The sequence below is a fragment of the Pongo pygmaeus genome, chromosome X, assembly GCF_028885625.2.
Source record: "Pongo pygmaeus isolate AG05252 chromosome X, NHGRI_mPonPyg2-v2.0_pri, whole genome shotgun sequence".
In the NCBI taxonomy this organism is placed as follows: Eukaryota; Metazoa; Chordata; class Mammalia; order Primates; family Hominidae; genus Pongo; species Pongo pygmaeus.
Window position 1 is genome coordinate 157612330 of NC_072396.2, and position 18402 is coordinate 157630731.

The 18402-nt window shown below is 45.4% G+C and overlaps 2 protein-coding genes across 6 annotated transcripts; one reads left to right on the top strand and one right to left on the bottom strand.

Annotated features, from left to right (window-relative positions):
- Positions 1–4314: 4314 nt before the first annotated feature.
- Positions 4315–5245, bottom strand: LOC129024369 (chondrosarcoma-associated gene 2/3 protein). The gene is made up of 2 exons (XM_054471374.1): positions 4898–5245; positions 4315–4687 (listed from the first exon to the last, which is right to left on the bottom strand). Exons 1-2 carry the CDS (start codon positions 5158–5160, stop codon positions 4618–4620), a joined length of 333 nt encoding a protein of 110 aa, XP_054327349.1. The 5' UTR covers positions 5161–5245; the 3' UTR covers positions 4315–4617.
- A 5359-nt stretch (positions 5246–10604) lies between these two features.
- MAGEA2B (MAGE family member A2B) lies at positions 10605–14602 on the top strand. Of its 5 annotated transcripts, none has more exons than XM_054471356.1 (5): positions 10605–10682; positions 11929–12048; positions 12620–12717; positions 12868–12932; positions 13013–14602. In XM_054471356.1, exon 5 carries the CDS (start codon positions 13078–13080, stop codon positions 14020–14022), a length of 945 nt encoding a protein of 314 aa, XP_054327331.1. In that variant the 5' UTR covers positions 10605–10682; positions 11929–12048; positions 12620–12717; positions 12868–12932; positions 13013–13077; the 3' UTR covers positions 14023–14602. The 5 variants fall into 5 exon arrangements, with proteins under 5 accessions (XP_054327331.1, XP_054327333.1, XP_054327334.1 ...); XM_054471357.1 differs by lacking the exon at positions 10605–10682 and adding an exon at positions 10792–10928 and having other exon boundaries at positions 11929–12034; XM_054471358.1 differs by having other exon boundaries at positions 12620–12932.
- Positions 14603–18402: the final 3800 nt, after the last annotated feature.

The window sequence follows — 18402 nt, forward strand, 5'->3', positions numbered from 1 at the left end:
ACAGGTGTTCAGGCTTGTGGAGGGTAGCGGAAATTCACAGGTTAACATTTTGACCAGGAATCAAATGGAGGAAAAACGCTCAGCCTACTAAGGATTACAGGGTATTGCAAAGGGAAGCCTTCCTGCTGAGACTTTCAAGATTCTTGGGCAGTTAGTTGTGATCGTATATTTGAAAACATCAGTTACATATTTGACACTGGAAAAAGGTGGAGAATGTCACGGCAAATTTGGCCTTCTCAGAAGCTCCTCCTAGAAATGAGAAGGGTAGTGTAATACCAAATCATCACAGTTGCTTTTGTTGAGCACCTACTATGGGGGAGGGTATGGTACTCACACACATTTTGTCTCTGTCTCCTTCCTGGACACATGGGAACAGTAAAGTCCTTGCAGTTAGGATCATGTGACATTTCCTTTATACCAATATAGGAGCAGAAGCATTGTCACATCCAGGCATGTGGGAGCCAGTGTGCCATTTCCACGCTTTCTCTCCGCTTTCACTAGCAAACATGGCAGCTTCATCTTGAGATGATGGAATCACAAGGTGGAAGCAGCTTGGATTCCTGGGTCATGTGCGAGTGGAGGCCCCTGGCAAACTGCATCAGAATTTCTTTGCACATAAAATAAACTTGTGTTGTGGCAAGCCATTCATGGTTGTTCTGTTGCAACAGCTAGCAATTGCTTAAACTGACATGGCTAGTATTTCTGTTTGTCAGGTTTAAATATTTTTTATTTAAAATGTAGTATTGTACATATTCTTATTGCAAAAATTATGGAAATGTAGATAATTCACAATTTTCCCCTTTACAAATCTCCTCCACATTTAACAACGCCCACCACCCCCACCACCCCCTCAGAGGTCACCACAATTAACAGTGTTGTATATTATTTTACTGCTGACTCTAGGCTTTTCACTGACAGATAAACTATAACAATATATCGTTTTTATTTAATATACAAGAACAATGATATACATATTGATATTCTTTTATCACTTTATAAACTGGATGTAGGATCTTTCCACAACAGTAGATAGATGATAGACAGATAGATAGATAGATAGATAGGTAGATCTGTCTCACCTTTGAAACCACTTTCTATAATTCTAAAGTAGGCATGCACCACAATTAATTAAACTATTTCTTCCTAATGGACACATAAGTTGTTTCCCATTTGCTGTATGATAACTACAATAAAATCAACATCACTGAATATGAATTTTTAGGCAGACATGGTTTTCTTATAAGAAGGATATATTAACATGGACATTGGGTTAAAGTGAAAGGGTGAAAATAGTTTAACATTTAAAATATTTCTAAAATGTTATTACAAAAATGCTGTACCAATTGAAATTCTCATAAAAATCACAATTGATTTAAAATTCTGAAATGTGGACAGGACATTTCTTCTCTGCTTTGAGAAGGATTTGGTCAGACTGAAGGGGAGCCAGGTAATGAGAGCAGACAGGAGACCCTTAGCCCGTGAGGGAGGATCCGGGGAGGATCCCGGGGAGAGCCGTTGCTAGCGTCCATGAGAGAGACCACATGCGAAATCAAGTCCACAGAACCCCAGGCAGGCTGGAACTCCGAGCTCTAAATCCAGAGTTCAGGCCGGTGGGGTCAGGGGCCTGAGGGAGAGAAGGGGGAAGGGAGGAGGGAGGACAGGACAATGAATAGGAATGGGCTTGGGAAATCCCGGCAACATCATCACCAGCTGGAGGGGGCCCTGTGGTCTGAGTGGGCAGGCCTGGTGGCTGAGTGCACCAGGGCTGTGCTGGTCAACCTTCCCACCCTCAGAATCCCCTTCCCTCTCTCAGGAAGAGCTTGGCTGACTCCCTGCGTCATTCTGGGCCAGCTACCTCTCTTGAACACTCCAGTGGTCCTTTGCACCTTCACCAGCGTCCCAGATGTGGGAGCTGTCTTCGTGCCTGCCGGGGGCTGGTGTTTTATCCCCTGGGGCCCCTCCATAGAGGCTGGGCTATGTGAGTGGGTTGCTGACTGATGACCAACTGCCGAGACAGGCCAGGAATGCCTACGAGCAGTTGAAAGGGGCAGTGGGGCTGCATGGAGGAGAAATGGGAGGAAGAGTGCCCTGGGACTAGTCAGCTCAGACTCTGCAGATGAAGGATTGGCTGTGGACGTGCCTTGAAAATGGTCCAGGTGGCGACTGTGTCTCAAATAGCCTTCTGTGGCTTCTGAACCCTTGGCACAGAAGGGGACAGGTGTCCTAGGGCAGTGATCGCTGGCCTATGTTGCCAGCTGACAGTGTCTCGGGTATGGGGCTGGCCCAAGGTGTGTACGTGAGCAGGTTGTATGGCAAGGCAGTGGAGGTGGCAGCTTTCCTTGTTAAACTGATGGGGACATGTGGGGTCCAATACAGGGAGCATCCTGTTGGGAGCATCCTCACCTCCATGACAGTGTTTGGGCCTGGGGAGAAGGCGTCTGCAGTGACCCTCTCCGTGGTAGTTTCCACAGGGTTTCTGAACTCAGGTGAGCACAGGTGAAGGAAGTGTGGGTTTCTTCATGTAGGCAGGAGGCCCAGGAGGGGCAGACTCCATAATTTGAATCAAAGAATTCCCATGCCTGGTACTTTCATTCATTTCATGCACTTATTCATTCCTACAGAAAACTTTTATTGAATATATGCTGAGGAAACACCAAGTCAACAAAACAAAAGAAAGTGGCAAGGCCCTTAATTCAGTCTGTAGGGAGTGGGTGGAGATGGAGAGGTGGTGTGAATCGCCCATCTGAGCCAGGGAGGCCAGGAAGGCAGAGCCAGACCTGGGGACTGGCAGTGTGCAAGAAAGGGAGTGACAGCCTGTGTCCAGGCCAGAAAGCTCTCCTTCTGTGACACTATCGATCTGGTTTTCTTCCTGGATGCTGCCTGTGTGTGAAAGCAACTGCTGCTCTCTGTGCCCACCTGCCTTTGTTAGTAGGGAAAATGGTCATGGTCAGCAGATGCTCACTTCTGCTCACCTTGGATCACTTCTACTGAAGGGATGGTTTCACAGCAAGAAGACAGGAAGAAACTTTTGGGGATGATGAATATATTTTGCACCTTCACTGTGGTTGTGGTTTCATGGGACTAAACATTTGTCAAAACTCTTTGATTTGTTTCTCAGTACTTAGGAGAAAAAGTAAGCAGAAAACCAGGAAGGATATAGATGAACTGAAAAGCACCATTAACTACTCTGACTAAATAAAACAATAAGAAAAGCAACACATTCAACAATAGCAGAATAAACAATCCTCTCAAGTGTGCATGGAATATCTCCCAAGATAGATGGTATTCTGGGCCATCAAACAAAGCTTACAAATTGAAAAGAATAGAAATAATAGAAAGCCTCTTCTTAGACCATAATATAATTAAACTCAAAACCAAACACCAAGATATCTGAAAAATGCCCAAATATTGGAAATGTTAAAATATGCTCCTAAATAACCTATGGGTCAAAGAGGGAGTCTAGGAGAATTTTAAAAATACATTAAGTTGAATGAAAGTAAAAATATACATACAAAAAGTATGATTCTGCTAAAGTGTGTCCTTGAGGGAAATGTACAGCATATTTTAAATGTTTATATTAGAAAATGAACCAACCCAAATGTCCAACAATGATAGACTGGATTAAAAAAAGGTGGCACATATACACCATGGAATACTATGCAACCATAAAACATGATGAGTTCATGTCCTTCGTAGGGACATGGATGAAATTGGAAATCATCATTCTCAGTAAACTATCGCAAGAACAAAAAACCAAACACCGCATATTCTCACTCATAGGTGGGAATTGAACAATGAGAACACATGGACACAGGAAGGGGAACATCACACTTCGGGGACTGTTGTGGGGTGGGGGGAGGGGGGAGGGATAGCATTGGGAGATATACCTAATGCTAGATGACGAGTTAGTGGGTGCAGCGCACCAGCATGGCACATGTATACATATGTAACTTACCTGCACATTGCGCACACGTACCATAAAACCTAAAGAAGAAGAAGAATAATAATAATAAAAAAAAGAGAAGCACTAGGTTAAATTTAATAAAAACTGTTTACAGGTGAAAAAAAAAAGAAAAATAAAAATAAATTATTCTACCAAAAAGAAAAAAAATAAATAAATAAAAGAAAAAAAAAAAAAGAAAATGAAATCTAAAATCAATAACCAAAACTTTCACCCTAGGAAACCAAAGAACGAAGAGCAAGTTGAATTAGAGAAATTGTAGAGGATCCCCCCTTCCCTTCCCACACTCCCACCTCTTCCCCCTTACTCCCTACCCCTACCATTTGAGACACACAGACACACACATCATTTTGCAACATGTTCACTTTATTTTCATCACCATGGGGCATACCCTTTGGGGTGTAAAATGTACTCTACACCCTGTTGGCTATTTATCTGGGGTTAGACCTCTGGAGACTTTTCAGATAGCCTTGAAGTCTCTGGCCTTGCCCGGGAATTACTGGCTGCCCAAAGAGAGACTGGAGAAGGTGGTGGTCTCCTTGCCCTTGTGGTCCTGCTGTGGCGCATTTTGATGGAGTTCCTCTTTCGACTGGTCAGAGTGGCTGGATAGTGTTGACCCACTCCATTCCTCAGGTTTTTTTTGAAGCGGTGGTCTTTTAGGGAGAGCCTTTTGTTCCTGGAACTTCCTTGACGGGTCCCTTTTCCCTTCCGGGTTGTCTTGGGAACCTGGAAGGACAACAGGGAGATCAAAGAAGGGCACTGGTTTGGGGAAGAGGATGGAGGAGGGGTGAGAACAGGGGCTTCATAGAGAAATGGTGCAGGCTGGGGTGGGGGTTGTGCCAGGGGAGGACAGGGTAGGAGTTAGAGCTTGGGTGGGCCCTTCACTTTGATAGGGCTTCTGGGCCAGGGTTGAGAAGATGCTTTCCATTTCCTCGCCTCTTTGGTGTTGGTGGGTGGTTCTTGGACAATGGCCTGGAGGCTCGTGGTTTCCTGGACATCTTCACCAGACCAGCGTCTCTCAACAGTCTACTCCAGTCCACCTGGTCTCTCCATGCCTCCTCCAGGACAGTGAAGGCAGGCCAGCAGGCTAGAAACTCACACCGCATTTTTATGTTAGTCTTGTGGGAGAATTCCTTTTCCAGGAAACCTTGGTCTTTTCTCTTAACACCTTCAACTAATTGGATGAGGCCCATCCACATTACGGAAGTTAAACTGCTTTACTTAAAGTCAACTGATTGTAAATGTTGATCACATCTACAAAATACCTTCACAGCAACATCTAGACTACTGCTGAGCAGTATAGCCTAGACAAGTTGACACATAATACCAGCCATTTCACATATCTTGCACCATACAGAAATGTAACTCAAAATGAACTACAGACTTTAAATGTCAAAGTTACTTTTTTTTTTTTTCTAGGAGGAAACAACAACAAAAAAAAATTGTGTTACCTGAGGTTATGTCTTAAGTCAGCTCAGGCTGCCATTACAAAATGCCATTGACTGAGTAGCTAAAACAACAGAAATTTATTTATTTTTCACAGTTTTGAAGTCTGGAAGTCCTAGATCAAGGACTGGCGGGGTTGGTTTCTGGTGATGGCCTTATTCGTGGCTTGTAGATGGCCCTTTATTAATATGTCCATTCTTGGCCTTTCCTCTGTGCATGTGCAGAGAGAGAGAGAGAAAGAAAGAGAGAGACAGAGAAAGGTCATGTAGGCACAAAAGTACTTTCTTCTGTCTCTTCTCCCTTCTTATAACCACACTAATTCTATGGGATCAAGGTCCCACCCTTATGGCCTCTTTTAACATTAATCGCTTCCTTAGAAGCCTCATCTCCAAATACTGACACCCTGGGGCTGAGGGCTTCAAAATATGAATTTGGTGGAGGACATAAGCATTAGCAAAGAATAGACACATAGACGAATAAAACAGAATAGAGCTCAGAAATAGACCTGCACGCATATAGTCAGGTGATTCACAACAAAGGCAATAATGGTGAAAGTACAGGTTTTCCAATAAAAGGTGCCTGAACAATTAGACATCTATACACAAATTATAATAACCTAGACATATCCTTACATATTCCATGAAAACTAACTCAAGATACATCATAGGTCTAATGAAAAATGCAAAAACAATACAACCTCTATAAGAAAGCATAAGAGAAAATCCACATAACTTTGAGTTTGGTGATGAGTTTTTAAAGTCAACACCAAAAGCAAGATCAAGGACAGAAAAATTTGCCAAGTTGATTTTATTAAAATAAAACTCTTATGCTCTTCAAAGGACAATGTTAAGTGAATGAAAACAGAAGCCACAGTCTAGCAGAAAACATCTGTGGTACACATATGTGATAAAGAACTTGTCTCTACAATATATACGAATTCTTAAAGCTCAATGATAGAAAAAAATGAAAATAGTCAAAGATCTGAACACACACTACACAAAAGAAGATATACAGATGGCAAATAAGCATAATAAAAGTACTGAGCACCCTTTGGCATTAGATAATTGTGTACTAAAATGGGATACCACTACACACCTACTAGAATGTCCAAAATCCGTAAAAAAGCAAAACAAAGCAAACAAAACCAAGAACAATTGCCAGTGAAGATGTGGAGCAACAGAAACTCTCCTTCGTTGCTGGTAGAAATGCAAAACGGTACAGCCACTTTGGAAGACAGTTTGGCGTTTTCTTAAAAAAATGAAAATAGACTTAGCACAAGATTCAGCAGCCATACTCAATCAATTTACCCAATTGATTTGAAAACTTATGTCTACATAAAAATTTGTTTATGAATGTATACAACACCTTATTTCATAATCACCAAAAATAGAAGCATCCAAAATGTATTTCATTTGGTGAATGGATATAAATATATATCCATATATATATATATATGATTAACCAGACATTGATACTACTACTCCTCAATGAAAAGGAATAAGTTCCAAGCCACACAAAGTTATACATGACTCTTCAGTTCATTATGCTAAGTGAAAGAAACCAGTCTAAAAAGGCTACATAGTATGAGATTCTACTTATATGACATTCTGGAAAATGCAAAATTATAAAGATGAAAAACCTATCAGTGGTGGCCATGGAGTTTATCCGACAAGCACAAGGGATTTATCAGGGCAGTGAAACTCATATGCATAATACTGCAATGGTGGTTGCATGCTTGCTTTGGTCTGAATATTTGTGTTGCCACAAAATTCATCTGCTGAAATACCAAGGTGATGGTATTAGGCAAAAGGTGGGGTATTTGGAGAATGACTAGATCATGAGAGCAGAGTCCTCATGAATGGGATTAGTGTTTTTATAAAACAGACTCCACGGAGATCCCTTACCCCTTCTTGCATGTGAGGATCTAGGGAAAAGGCAGCTGTCTATAAACTAGGGAGCAGGACTCCACCAGACATGAAATCTGCCAGCCCCTTGATCTTGGACTTCCCAACCTCCAGAATGTGAGAAATAAAGTTGCGTTGTCTATAAGCCACCCAGTCTGCACTATTTTTGTTATGGAAACCCAAACGGACTAAGACAAGGGCACGAGGCATTTGTCAAAACCCACAGATCTTTAGAGCACAAAGAGTGAAGCTTAATGTATGTAAAGTTTAAAAGTAACTTAAGAGGTTGGAGAATCACGGGACAGCAGGTAGAATGTTACACACACACACACACACACACACACCCCTAGCTGTATAATAGGTATATGAAACCACCACAGTGAAGCAAGTGGGGGGAAAAGTTAACACATTTTGTACTCCATCAAAGAAATATATATTTTATAAAGTATAAGTTGGCCGGATAAGTATGTAAAATAGTTGAACATTTGATAATCATTTATTTAATTTTTTAGATATGAAAACTATCGGCTTTTTGTTTTTAAAAAAATCCTTATCTTTTAAAAATGCATATTAAGTTATTTAGAGATGAAATGGTGTAATGCCTTAGATTTGCTCCATATTATTCCAGCAGCTCATATGCAGGTAGACGAGTGTTTAACTGGAACCAGATTTGCTGTGTATTTAAAGATGCTCATGCTCGGTATCAAGTATCCTGGGTTCATTATATTAGTTTCTGTTATTCTGTATGTGTGAAGGCTTTCCCTAATAAAACTTTTTTATCATAAATATGCCACTAAAAGTGAAATCCTAAATGAAACTGACCACTTTGTAGAAATAAAATAAATAAGTAACCAAACTGATCCAAAGAGGAAAAGAAAACTTTAACTATACAAACAGAAACTGTACAATATTCAAAGCTCAAGCCACCCTCAAACATTCCAGGTTAGACAGCTTTGGAGGCCAATTTTACCAAATGATCAGGGAAATCTAACCACCACCTTATATCAACTCTTCCAGAACATACAAAAGATTGACAATTGTTCAATTCGTTCTCCCAGGCTAGCCCTCCTGGATTTAAAAACCAGATGAGGACCACATACCTCCCCTGACGGAAAAAGAACACATCAAGTAAGCTCTCTTACACAGCAGTAAATATCCTACATAAATTAGTAGTATATTAAACGAATAAACAGGCTCTGCCCAAGGAAATAAAATATGATTTAACATTAGAAAAAAAATCTGTTTCATTGTGATTCCTTACATACAAAATGGAAGAGAAAAAAATTTGATCCTGCCAACGGGTACAGAAAAAGCTTTTTAAATAAATTTAATATGAATTCATGGTAAAAAAGAAAATATTTAGGTAACCTATACTGGAAGAGAACTTCCATTTCCTAAAATCAACAGCAAACATACTTAAATGTCGAATGTTCGAAGAATTATCATTCAAGTCAGGAACGAGAAGTAGATGTAGCCTATTGTCTCTACATTTGAAATCAGGATTGAGACACAAAGAGCTATAAGTACCAAAATGAGTAAGTGGTATGAATATTGGAAAAACATGTAATGTTTAGTGATAATACCATTATCGATCTTGAAAATTCAAAGAAGGAAAAGGTATGTGGAATATTCAAGTGCATCGGCCTTCAGAATGAGGTGTGCAACAGATTACTACAGCAAAATCAAAATCTTCACCTCGCGAAAGCAATAACTAACTACCACAATTAACAGACAATATGCCATTTGCAATAGCAACAAAATCCAAAAATCACCTGAATAGCAGTCTAATACAAATGTATAAGTTGTTTATAGAGGCAACTATCGAAGTATACTGACATATTCAGAAAAAAAGAGCTTGAAATCCATAGAGGAGTATAACATATTCATTCCTGGGGAACACAACAGTGTAAACATGTAAACTCAGCTTAAATTATTTACAATTTAGTGCCTTACCTGCAGCCGCCGACATTACAAGCAAATTTGGGCTGCTGTGCTCTGCTTCCCAAATCAACCCTGTAAATTTATAGAATGGAAACAGAAAGTAAAAAACCAGTATCAGCAAGAAAATCTACGCAACAAAACAGGGAAAGCCCAGAGTGAGACTGGAGACTGTGTTGAGCTGGTACTTGTGTGTGACACTTGCAGTGTCTGTTGGAGGGGGTTAGCGGCAGAGATGTTGGGGAGGTTTGTAGCCTGCCTAGACGGCAGATGACAGAATGGGTAGAATAAAAGTTTAAAATTTTCCACTTCACTTCATTGCACAATCTGAGGCAGCCCCTGAAAACACGATGCCAAGAGCCCTAGGTAATAGCAGGACACCAGGAAAATTGGGTTTGTTAAGGCAGCATGGCTCCAGAGTTCTGCTAATAACAACCTGAAGCCAACGTAGTGGGAGAGGAATTATGTTTTTTAAAAAAATTCTTTCAACAGAACACAAAGACTGGAATAGGAGTAGATTAGGATATCAGACTGAATCATGCATACTAAGGGTAGGTGTTAGTTCATAGAAATAAATATATATATATCGCTACCTACATATATACTTAGAAGATATGTAAACCCTATTTCTTCAATTCAGAGAATAAATCATTTAGGACCAAAGGTTTGCCAAGTGTAGCTCTGGCGGGGGAGAAGCCCCCGTGGGAAGGTGTGCGTCCTCTCCCAGAGGTCACTATAATCGCGGGAGCTCCCGCCCTGCAGGGAGCACCTGGCCTGGGACTCGCAGCCATTCTCTACAAGGGGTGCAGATGAGCAAATGCTCAGAGGTGACAGAAACAGAGCATCTCCCACCCATTCCTTCATCAAACAGCCAGGAGTGAGGAAGAGGACCCTCCTGAGTGAGGACTGAGGATCCACCCTCACCCACATAGTGGGACCACAGAATCCAGCTCAGCCCCTCTTGTCAGCCCTGGTAAACACAGGCAATGATGTCACCCAGACCGCACCCCTCCCCCCAATGCCACTTCGGGCCGACTCAGAGTCAGAGACTTGGTCTGAGGGGAGCAGACACAATCGGCAGAGGATGGCGGTCTAGGCTCGGCCAGGAATCCAAGTCAGCACCTTGAGGGATGACCAAAGGCCCCTCCCACCCCCAACTCCCCCGACCCCACCAGGATCTACAGCCTCAGGATCCCCGTCCCAATCCCTACCCCTACCCCAACACCATCTTCATGCTTACCCCCACCCCCATCCAGATCCCCATCCAGGCAGAATCCGGTTCCACCCTTGCCGTGAACCCAGGGAAGTCACGGGGCCCGGATGTGACGCCACTGACTTGCGCATTGGGGGTCAGAGGACAGCGAGATTCTCGCCCTGAGCAACGGCCTGAAGTCGGCGGAGGGAAGCAGGCCCAGGCTCTGTGAGGAGGCAAGGTAAGATGCTGAGGGAGGACTGAGGCGGGCCTCACCCCAGGCAGAGGGCCCCCAATAATCCAGCGCTGCCTCTGCTGCCGGGCCTGGACCACTGCGCAGGGGAAGACTTCTCAGGCTGAGTCGCCACCACCTCACCCCGCCACCCCCCGCCGCTTTAACCACGGGGAACTCTGGCATAAGAGCTTTCTGTGACCAGGGCAGGGCTGGTTAGAAGTGCCCAGGGCCCAGACTCAGCCAGGAATCAAGGTCAGGACCCCGAGAGGGGACTGAGGGCAACCCACCCCCCACCCTCACTACCAATCCCATCCCCCAACACCAACCCCACCCCCAAACCCCATTCCCATCCCCTCCCCCACCACCATCCTGGCAGAATCCGGGCTTTGCCCCTGCAATCAACCCACGGAAGCTCCAGGAATGGCGGCGAAGCACGCGGATCCTGACGTTCACATCTACGGCTAAGGGAGGGAGGGGGTTGGGTATCGTGAGTATGGCCTTTGGGATGCAGAGGAAGGGCCCAGGCCCTCCTGGAAGACAGTGGAGTCCTTAGGGGACCCAGCATGCCAGGACAGGGGGCCCACTGGACCCCTGTCTCAAACTGAGGCACCTTTTCATTCGGCTACGGGAATCCTAGGGATGCAGACCCACTTCAGCAGGGGGTTGGGGCCCAGCCCTGCGAGGAGTCAAGGGGAGGAAGAAGAGGGAGGACTTAGGGGACCTTGGAGTCCAGATCAGTGGCAACCTTGGGCTGGGGGATCCTGGGCACAGTGGCCGAATGTGCCTCGTGCTCATTGCGCCTTCAGGGTGACAGAGTTGAGGGCTGTGGTCTGAGGGCTGGGACTTCAGGTCAGCAGAGGGAGGAATCCCAGGATCTGCCGGACCCAAGGTGTGCCCCCTTCATGAGGACTGGCGATACCCCCGGCCCAGAAAGAAGGGATGCCACAGAGTCTGGCTGTCCCTTGTTCTTAGCTCTGGGGGAACCTGATCAGGGATGGCCCTAAGTGGCAATCTGATTTGTACCACAGGCAGGAGGTTGGGGAACCCTCAGGGAGATAAGGTGTTGGTGTAAAGAGGAGCTGTCTGCTCACTTCAGGGGGTTGGGGGTTGAGGAAGGGCAGTCCCCGGCAGGAGTAAAGATGAGTAACCCACAGGAGGCCATCAGAAGCCTCACCCTAGAACCAAAGGGGTCAGCCCTGGACAGCGCACGTGGGGGTAACAGGATGTGGCCCCTCCTCACTTCTGTTTCCAGATCTCGGGGAGTTGAGGACCTTGTTTTCAGAAGGTGACTCAGGTCAACACAGGGGCCCCCATGTGGTCGACAGATGCAGTGGTTCTAGGATCTGCCCAGCATCCAGGTGGGGAGCCTGAGGTAGGATTGAGGGTACCCCTGGGCCAGAATGCAGACGGGGGGCCCCATAGAAATCTGCCCTGCGCCTGCAGTTACTTCAGAGACCCTGGGCAGGGCTGTCAGCTGAAGTCCCTCCATTATCCTGGGATCTTTGATGTCAGGGAAGGGGAGGCCTTGGTCTGAAGGGGCTGGACTCAGGTCAGTAGAGGGAGGGTCTCAGGCCCTGCCGGGAGTGGACGTGAAGACCAAGCAGGCTCGTCACCCAGGACACCTGGACTCCAATGAATTTGGACATCTCTCGTTGTCCTTCGCGGGAGGACCTGGTCATGTATGGCCAGATGTGGGTCCCCTCGTCTCCTTCTGTACCATATCAGGGATGTGAGTTCTTGACATGAGAGATTCTCAAGCCAGCAAAAGGGCGGGATTAGGCCCTGCAAGGAGAAAGGTGAGGGCCCTGAGTGAGCACAGAGGGGACCCTCCACCCAAGCAGAGTGGGGACCTCGTGGAGTCTGGCCAACCCTGCTGAGACTTCTGGGAATCCGTGGCTGTGCTTGCAGTCTGCACACTGAAGGCCCGTGCATTCCTCTCCCAGGAACCAGGAGCTCCAGGAACCAGGCAGTGAGGCCTTGGTCTGAGTCAGTGTCCTCAGGTCACAGAGCAGAGGGGACGCAGACAGTGCCAACACTGAAGGTTTGCCTGGAATGCACACCAAGGGCCCCACCCGCCCGGAACAAATGGGACTCTAGAGCGCCTGGCCTCACCCTCCCTACTCTCAGTCCTGCAGCCTCAGCATGTGCTGGCCGGCTGTACCCTGAGGTGCCCTCCCACTTCCTCCTTCAGGTTCTGAGGGGACAGGCTGACAAGTAGGACCCGAGGAACTGGAGGAGCATTGAAGGAGAAGATCTGTAAGTAAGCCTTTGTCAGAGCCTCCAAGGTTCAGTGCAGTTCTCACCTAAGGCCTCACGCACGCTCCTTCTCTCCCCAGGCCTGTGGGTCTTCACTGCCCAGCTCCTGCCCGCACTCCTGCCTGCTGCCCTGACCAGAGTCATCATGCCTCTTGAGCAGAGGAGTCAGCACTGCAAGCCTGAAGAAGGCCTTGAGGCCCGAGGAGAGGCCCTGGGCCTGGTGGGTGCGCAGGCTCCTGCTACTGAGGAGCAGCAGACTGCTTCTTCCTCTTCTACTCTAGTGGAAGTCACCCTGGGGGAGGTGCCTGCTGCCGAGTCACCGAGTCCTCCCCACAGTCCTCAGGGAGCCTCCAGCTTCTCGACTACCATCAACTACACTCTTTGGAGCCGATCTGATGAGGGCTCCAGCAACCAAGAAGAGGAGGGGCCAAGAATGTTTCCTGACCTGGAGTCCGAGTTCCAAGCAGCAGTCAGTAGGAAGATGGCTGAGTTGGTTCATTTTCTGCTCCTCAAGTATCGAGCCAGGGAGCCGTTCACAAAGGCAGAAATGCTGGAGAGTGTCATCAGAAATTGCCAGGACTTCTTTCCTGTGATCTTCAGCAAAGCCTCTGAGTACTTGCAGCTGGTCTTTGGCATCGAGGTGGTGGAAGTGGTCCCCATCGGCCGCTTGTACATCGTTGTCACCTGCCTGGGCCTCTCCTACGATGGCCTGCTGGGCGACAATGAGATCATGCCCAAGACAGGCCTCCTGATAATCGTCCTGGCCATAATCGCAATAGAGGGCGACTGTGCCCCTGAGGAGAAAATCTGGGAGGAGCTGAGTGTGTTGGAGGTGTTTGAGGGGAGGGAGGACAGTGTCTTCGCACATCCCAGGAAGCTGCTCATCCAAGATCTGGTGCAGGAAAACTACCTGGAGTACCGGCAGGTGCCCGGCAGTGATCCTGCATGCTACGAGTTCCTGTGGGGTCCAAGGGCCCTCGTTGAAACCAGCTATGTGAAAGTCCTGCACCATATAGTAAAGATCGATGGAGAACCTCACATTTCCTACCCACCCCTGCATGAGTGGGCTTTGAGAGAGGGAGAAGAATGAGTCTCAGCACGTGTTGCAGCCAGGGCCAGTGGGAGGGGGTCTGGGCCAGTGCACCTTCCAGGGCCCCATCCATTAGCTTCCACTGCCTCGTGTGACGTGAGGCCCATTCTCCCCTCTTTGAAGAGAGCAGTCAGCATTCTTAGCAGTGAGTTTCTGTTCTATTGGATGACTTTGAGATTGATCTTTGTTTCCTGTTGGAATTGTTCAAATGTTCCTTTTAACAGATGGTTGGATGAACTTCAACATCCAAGTTTATGAATGACAGTAGTCACACATAGTGCTGTTTATATAGTTTAGGAGTAAGAGTCCTGTTTTTTATTCAGATTGGGAAATCCATTCCATTTTGTGAATTGTCACATAATAACAGCAGTGGAATATGTATTTGCTTATACTGTGAACGAATTAGCAGTAAAATACATGATACAAAGAACTCAAAGAAATTAAAAGACAGTTAACTCTTGCCTTATACCTCAGTCTATTCTGTAAAATTAAGAAAATATATATATGCATACCTGGATTTCCTTGGCGTCTTTGAGAATGCAAAAGAAATTAAATCTGAATAAATAATTCTTCCTGTTCACTGGCTCATTTCTTTACCATTCACTCAGCGTCTGCTCTGTGGAAGGCCCTGGTGGTAGTGGGGATTCTAAGGTAAGCCAGACTCACGTCTACCCATAGGGTCATAGAGTCTAGGAGCTGCAGTCATATGATTAAGGTGGCGAGAAGTCCTCTAGGATGTAGTGGAAATGTAAGACAGGGGTGAGGGTGTGGGGCTCCAGGTGAGAGTGGTGAGTACGAATGCCCAGAGCTGGGGCACTTTGGGATCTGAGAACCTGCAGTTCCTTCTGAAGGAGCTGATTCTAATGATGCCCGGTGGGTCCAGGGCCAGATTCTCAGAGGGTGAGAGAAAAGCCTGCAACGGAATGCTACCCTGAGCAGTTTCTTTAGGACGGGGATGAAGAGAGAGGAGTCTCCACCTGGGGCTGGAATAGAAGGTGTCCTGTGTTTTTGCCCAGTGCTGTTGAACACAGCCCAAGATCTAGGCGATGGACACCCATCATCTGCAAGGGTTTCCTGAGCGATAAGGCTGAATTTCCCGGGAAGGGTGACCTGACCCAGAAGCCACTGGCCAGGTGCTTTTCTGCCAGGCAGGGAGAGCCAGAGCTGACTCCATTAAAAAGGCATTCTAACTAGGTTATCTCAAGTGCAATTTGACCAATTGTAAGCACGGGCTAGATTTTGGATGGTAACAAAATGGATGAATATAGTGGTTTGGATGGGAAAGCAGCTGGGAGAGAGGGAAGGAGTTGGTCTTTGACTCACATTCTAGGAGCTTTGAGCTGCACCTGGCTGGGCAAAACTCCCGCACAACCAAATTTTGAAGTACATTCTCTAAGAGGAAATACTTCACTGAATTTTACGGGCGAAGCTTCCTTTTTTGGCTAATTATTCCCTGTCCTACTGAGCTGTGTGTTCTCTGATAAGTCCTGGAGAACAACGGCAACAACAACAAAATCCCAGTGTTAGGGCCTGGGGTTAAAGCATGTTAGAAATAACAGCCATCCACCATTTGTGAAACTTCTAATTTACACCAGGCCCGGAGCCAGGTGCTTCACCTGCATTGCATACACTCCAACTGTCCTACTAGACAGGCCTTACACATCTGCTTACAGATGAAGAATCCAGGGCTTGCAGAGCTTGTGAATTGGGATATAAGAACAGGGTATTTCCTGGGTATTTCTCAGTATCACGTGGCTAGTAAGGAACAGGGCTGGAACCAGACCCCTGGTATGAATTCCTTTAGAGCCCATGCTGTCCCCACTTCTCCGAGCCCGAGGCTCACCTCCTGACAGGTACTTCATTTTTCTTCTCAACACCGCACCATGTCTCTCAGGTGACCAAAAGAAGGACCTTGAGGCCAGCATAATGAAGCAGGCCTGGAGAACGCGACAATGAGAATCAAACACCATTTGGGGCTGGTGTGTGCTAGGTTCCTTGAGAGCTAACTCTGCCCAGTTGTGGACATTTCTCTGCAGCCCCAGCACTTTCAGAATTACAGCACATTTCCCCGGGTCGCTTCCATGTGTCCTGTCTGACTCTGGAACCTATAGGGCCTGCTGATCAGCTCCTCACTCGTCCCCACAGAACAGCCCAGAATCCCCTGCTCACCTCCTGACAGGGAGCATTCCTTCTCACAGTAGAAGTCCTCTGGCTGTCCCGTCTCTCACCCAGGAAGCCATATGATGTCAACAACCCTTTTGATATAAAAACTCACATGGGGACAGTGACGCTTAGACACCTGGTTACCACTCTGGTTGTCTTCAACACACTCTCTAATTGTTTTCTGAGTGGGCTGAGGAGTCTGATTCGCCATATTATCTAAGGGTTCTTGTGTGATGTCACCCTGAAGTTAGAGGGATTTGGAACCACCTTGATACTTGAAATTGGACTTTCACAGGGCGTCCTTTTGGAATTCGCCTCTGAATACGTGCACAGATAAATGGTCAAAGAGCAAACCGTCTCTCATGAGTATTAGATGAGAAAAACCTTGGGAAATCCCAGTGGAACGAACATCTACTTACTGAGGCTGAATTCCTAAATTTCTGGAGTCCTCCAGGAGTTTAAAAACGATTCCTTGAAAACACGTCAACTCTAATGAAAGAGGAATAATTAAGCAGCCTTCTGTTTCTTGTCTGTTTACCTGCTCCACAGGAAAATACTGGCCTTCAGTGTGCCTACCTCGACAGGTGTACAGGCGTGTGGAGGGTAGCAGAAATTCACAGGTTAACATTTTGACTGGGAATCAAATGGAGGAAGAATTCTCAGCCTACTAAGGATTTAAAGGATATTACAAAGGAAAGCCTTCCTGCTGAGACTTTCAAGATTCTTGAACAGTTAGTTGTGATCGTATATTTGAAAACATCAGTCACATATTTGACACTGGAAAATGTTGGAGAACTTCAAGGCAAATTTGGCCTTCTCAGAAACTCCTCCTAGAAATGAGAAGGGTAGTATAATACCAAATCATCATAGTTGCTTTTTGTTGAGCACCCACTATGTAACAGTTTATGGGGAAGGGTATAATACTCACCCACATTTTGTCTTTGTCTCCTTCCTGGACACATGGGAACAGTAAAGTCCTTGCAGTTAGGATCATGTGACTTTTCCTTTACACCAGTATAGGAGCAGAAGCATTGTTTGTCACATCCAAGCATTTGAGAGCCAGTGTGCCATTTCCATGCTTTCTCTCTGCTTTCAACAGCAAACATGGCAGCTTCATCTTGAGAGGACGGAATCACAAGGTGGAAGCAGCTTGGATCCCTGGGTCATGTGCGAGTGGAGAGCCCCTGCCAAACCGCTTCAGAACTTATTTGCACATAAAATAAACTTCTGTTGCGTCAAGGCATTCATGGTTGTTCTGTTGCATCAGCTAGCAATTACTTAAACTGACACGGCTAGTATTTCTGTTGTCAGTATTAAATATTTTTTATTTAAAATGTAGTTTGGTATATATTCTTATTTCAAAAGTTATAGAAATGTAGATAATTCACAATTTTTTTTTACAAAGCTCCTCCACAGTTAACAACACCCCCTCCCCCGCCCCCCGCGCACAGGTCACCACAATTAACAATGTTGTGTATTATTTTACTGCTGACTCTAGGCTTTTCACTGACAAACTATAACAATATATTATTTTTATTTAATATACCAGAACAATGACATACATATTGATCTGCTTTTATCACTTTATAAAATGGATGTAGGATCTTTCGACAACAGTATAGATAGACAGATGATAGATAGATAGATAGATAGATCGATAGATAGATAGATAGAGATAGATCTTTCTCACTTCTGAAACCACTTTCTATAATTCTAAAGTAGACATGCACCATAGTTAATTAAACTCTTTCTTCCTAATGGACATATAAGTTGTTTCCCATTTGCTGTATGATAAATAGAATAAAATAAACATCTCTGCATATGAGTTTTAGGCAAACATGGTTTTCTTATAAGAAGGATATATTAACATGGACATTGAGTTAAGGTGAAAGGGTGAAAATAGTTTAACATTTAAAATATTTCTAAAATTTTATTACAAAAATGCTGTACCAATTCAAATTCTCATAAAAATCACAATTGATTTAAAATTCTGAAGTGTGGACAGGATATTTCTTCTCTGCTTTGAGAAGGATTTGGTCAGACTGAAGAGGAGCCAGGTAATGAGAGCAGACAGGAGACCCTCAGCCTGTGAGGGAGGATCCAGGGAGGATCCAGGAGAGAGCCATTGCTCGTGTCAATGACAGAGAGCACATGCAAAACCAAGTCCACTGAGACCCAGGCAGGCTGGCACTCCGAGCTCTAAATCCAGACTTCAGG

Excerpts from the sequence above, each read along its gene's own strand:
- LOC129024369 (XM_054471374.1), bottom strand. The coding sequence starts at position 5,160 with ATGTGGATGGGCCTCATCCAATTAGTTGAAGGTGTTAAGAGAAAAGAC. Across the intron at positions 4,688-4,897 it reads CACCCACCAACACCAAAGAG|GTTCCCAAGACAACCCGGAA; the intron begins GCGAGGAAATGG and ends TTGTCCTTCCAG.
- MAGEA2B (XM_054471358.1), top strand. The coding sequence starts at position 13,078 with ATGCCTCTTGAGCAGAGGAGTCAGCACTGCAAGCCTGAAGAAGGCCTT.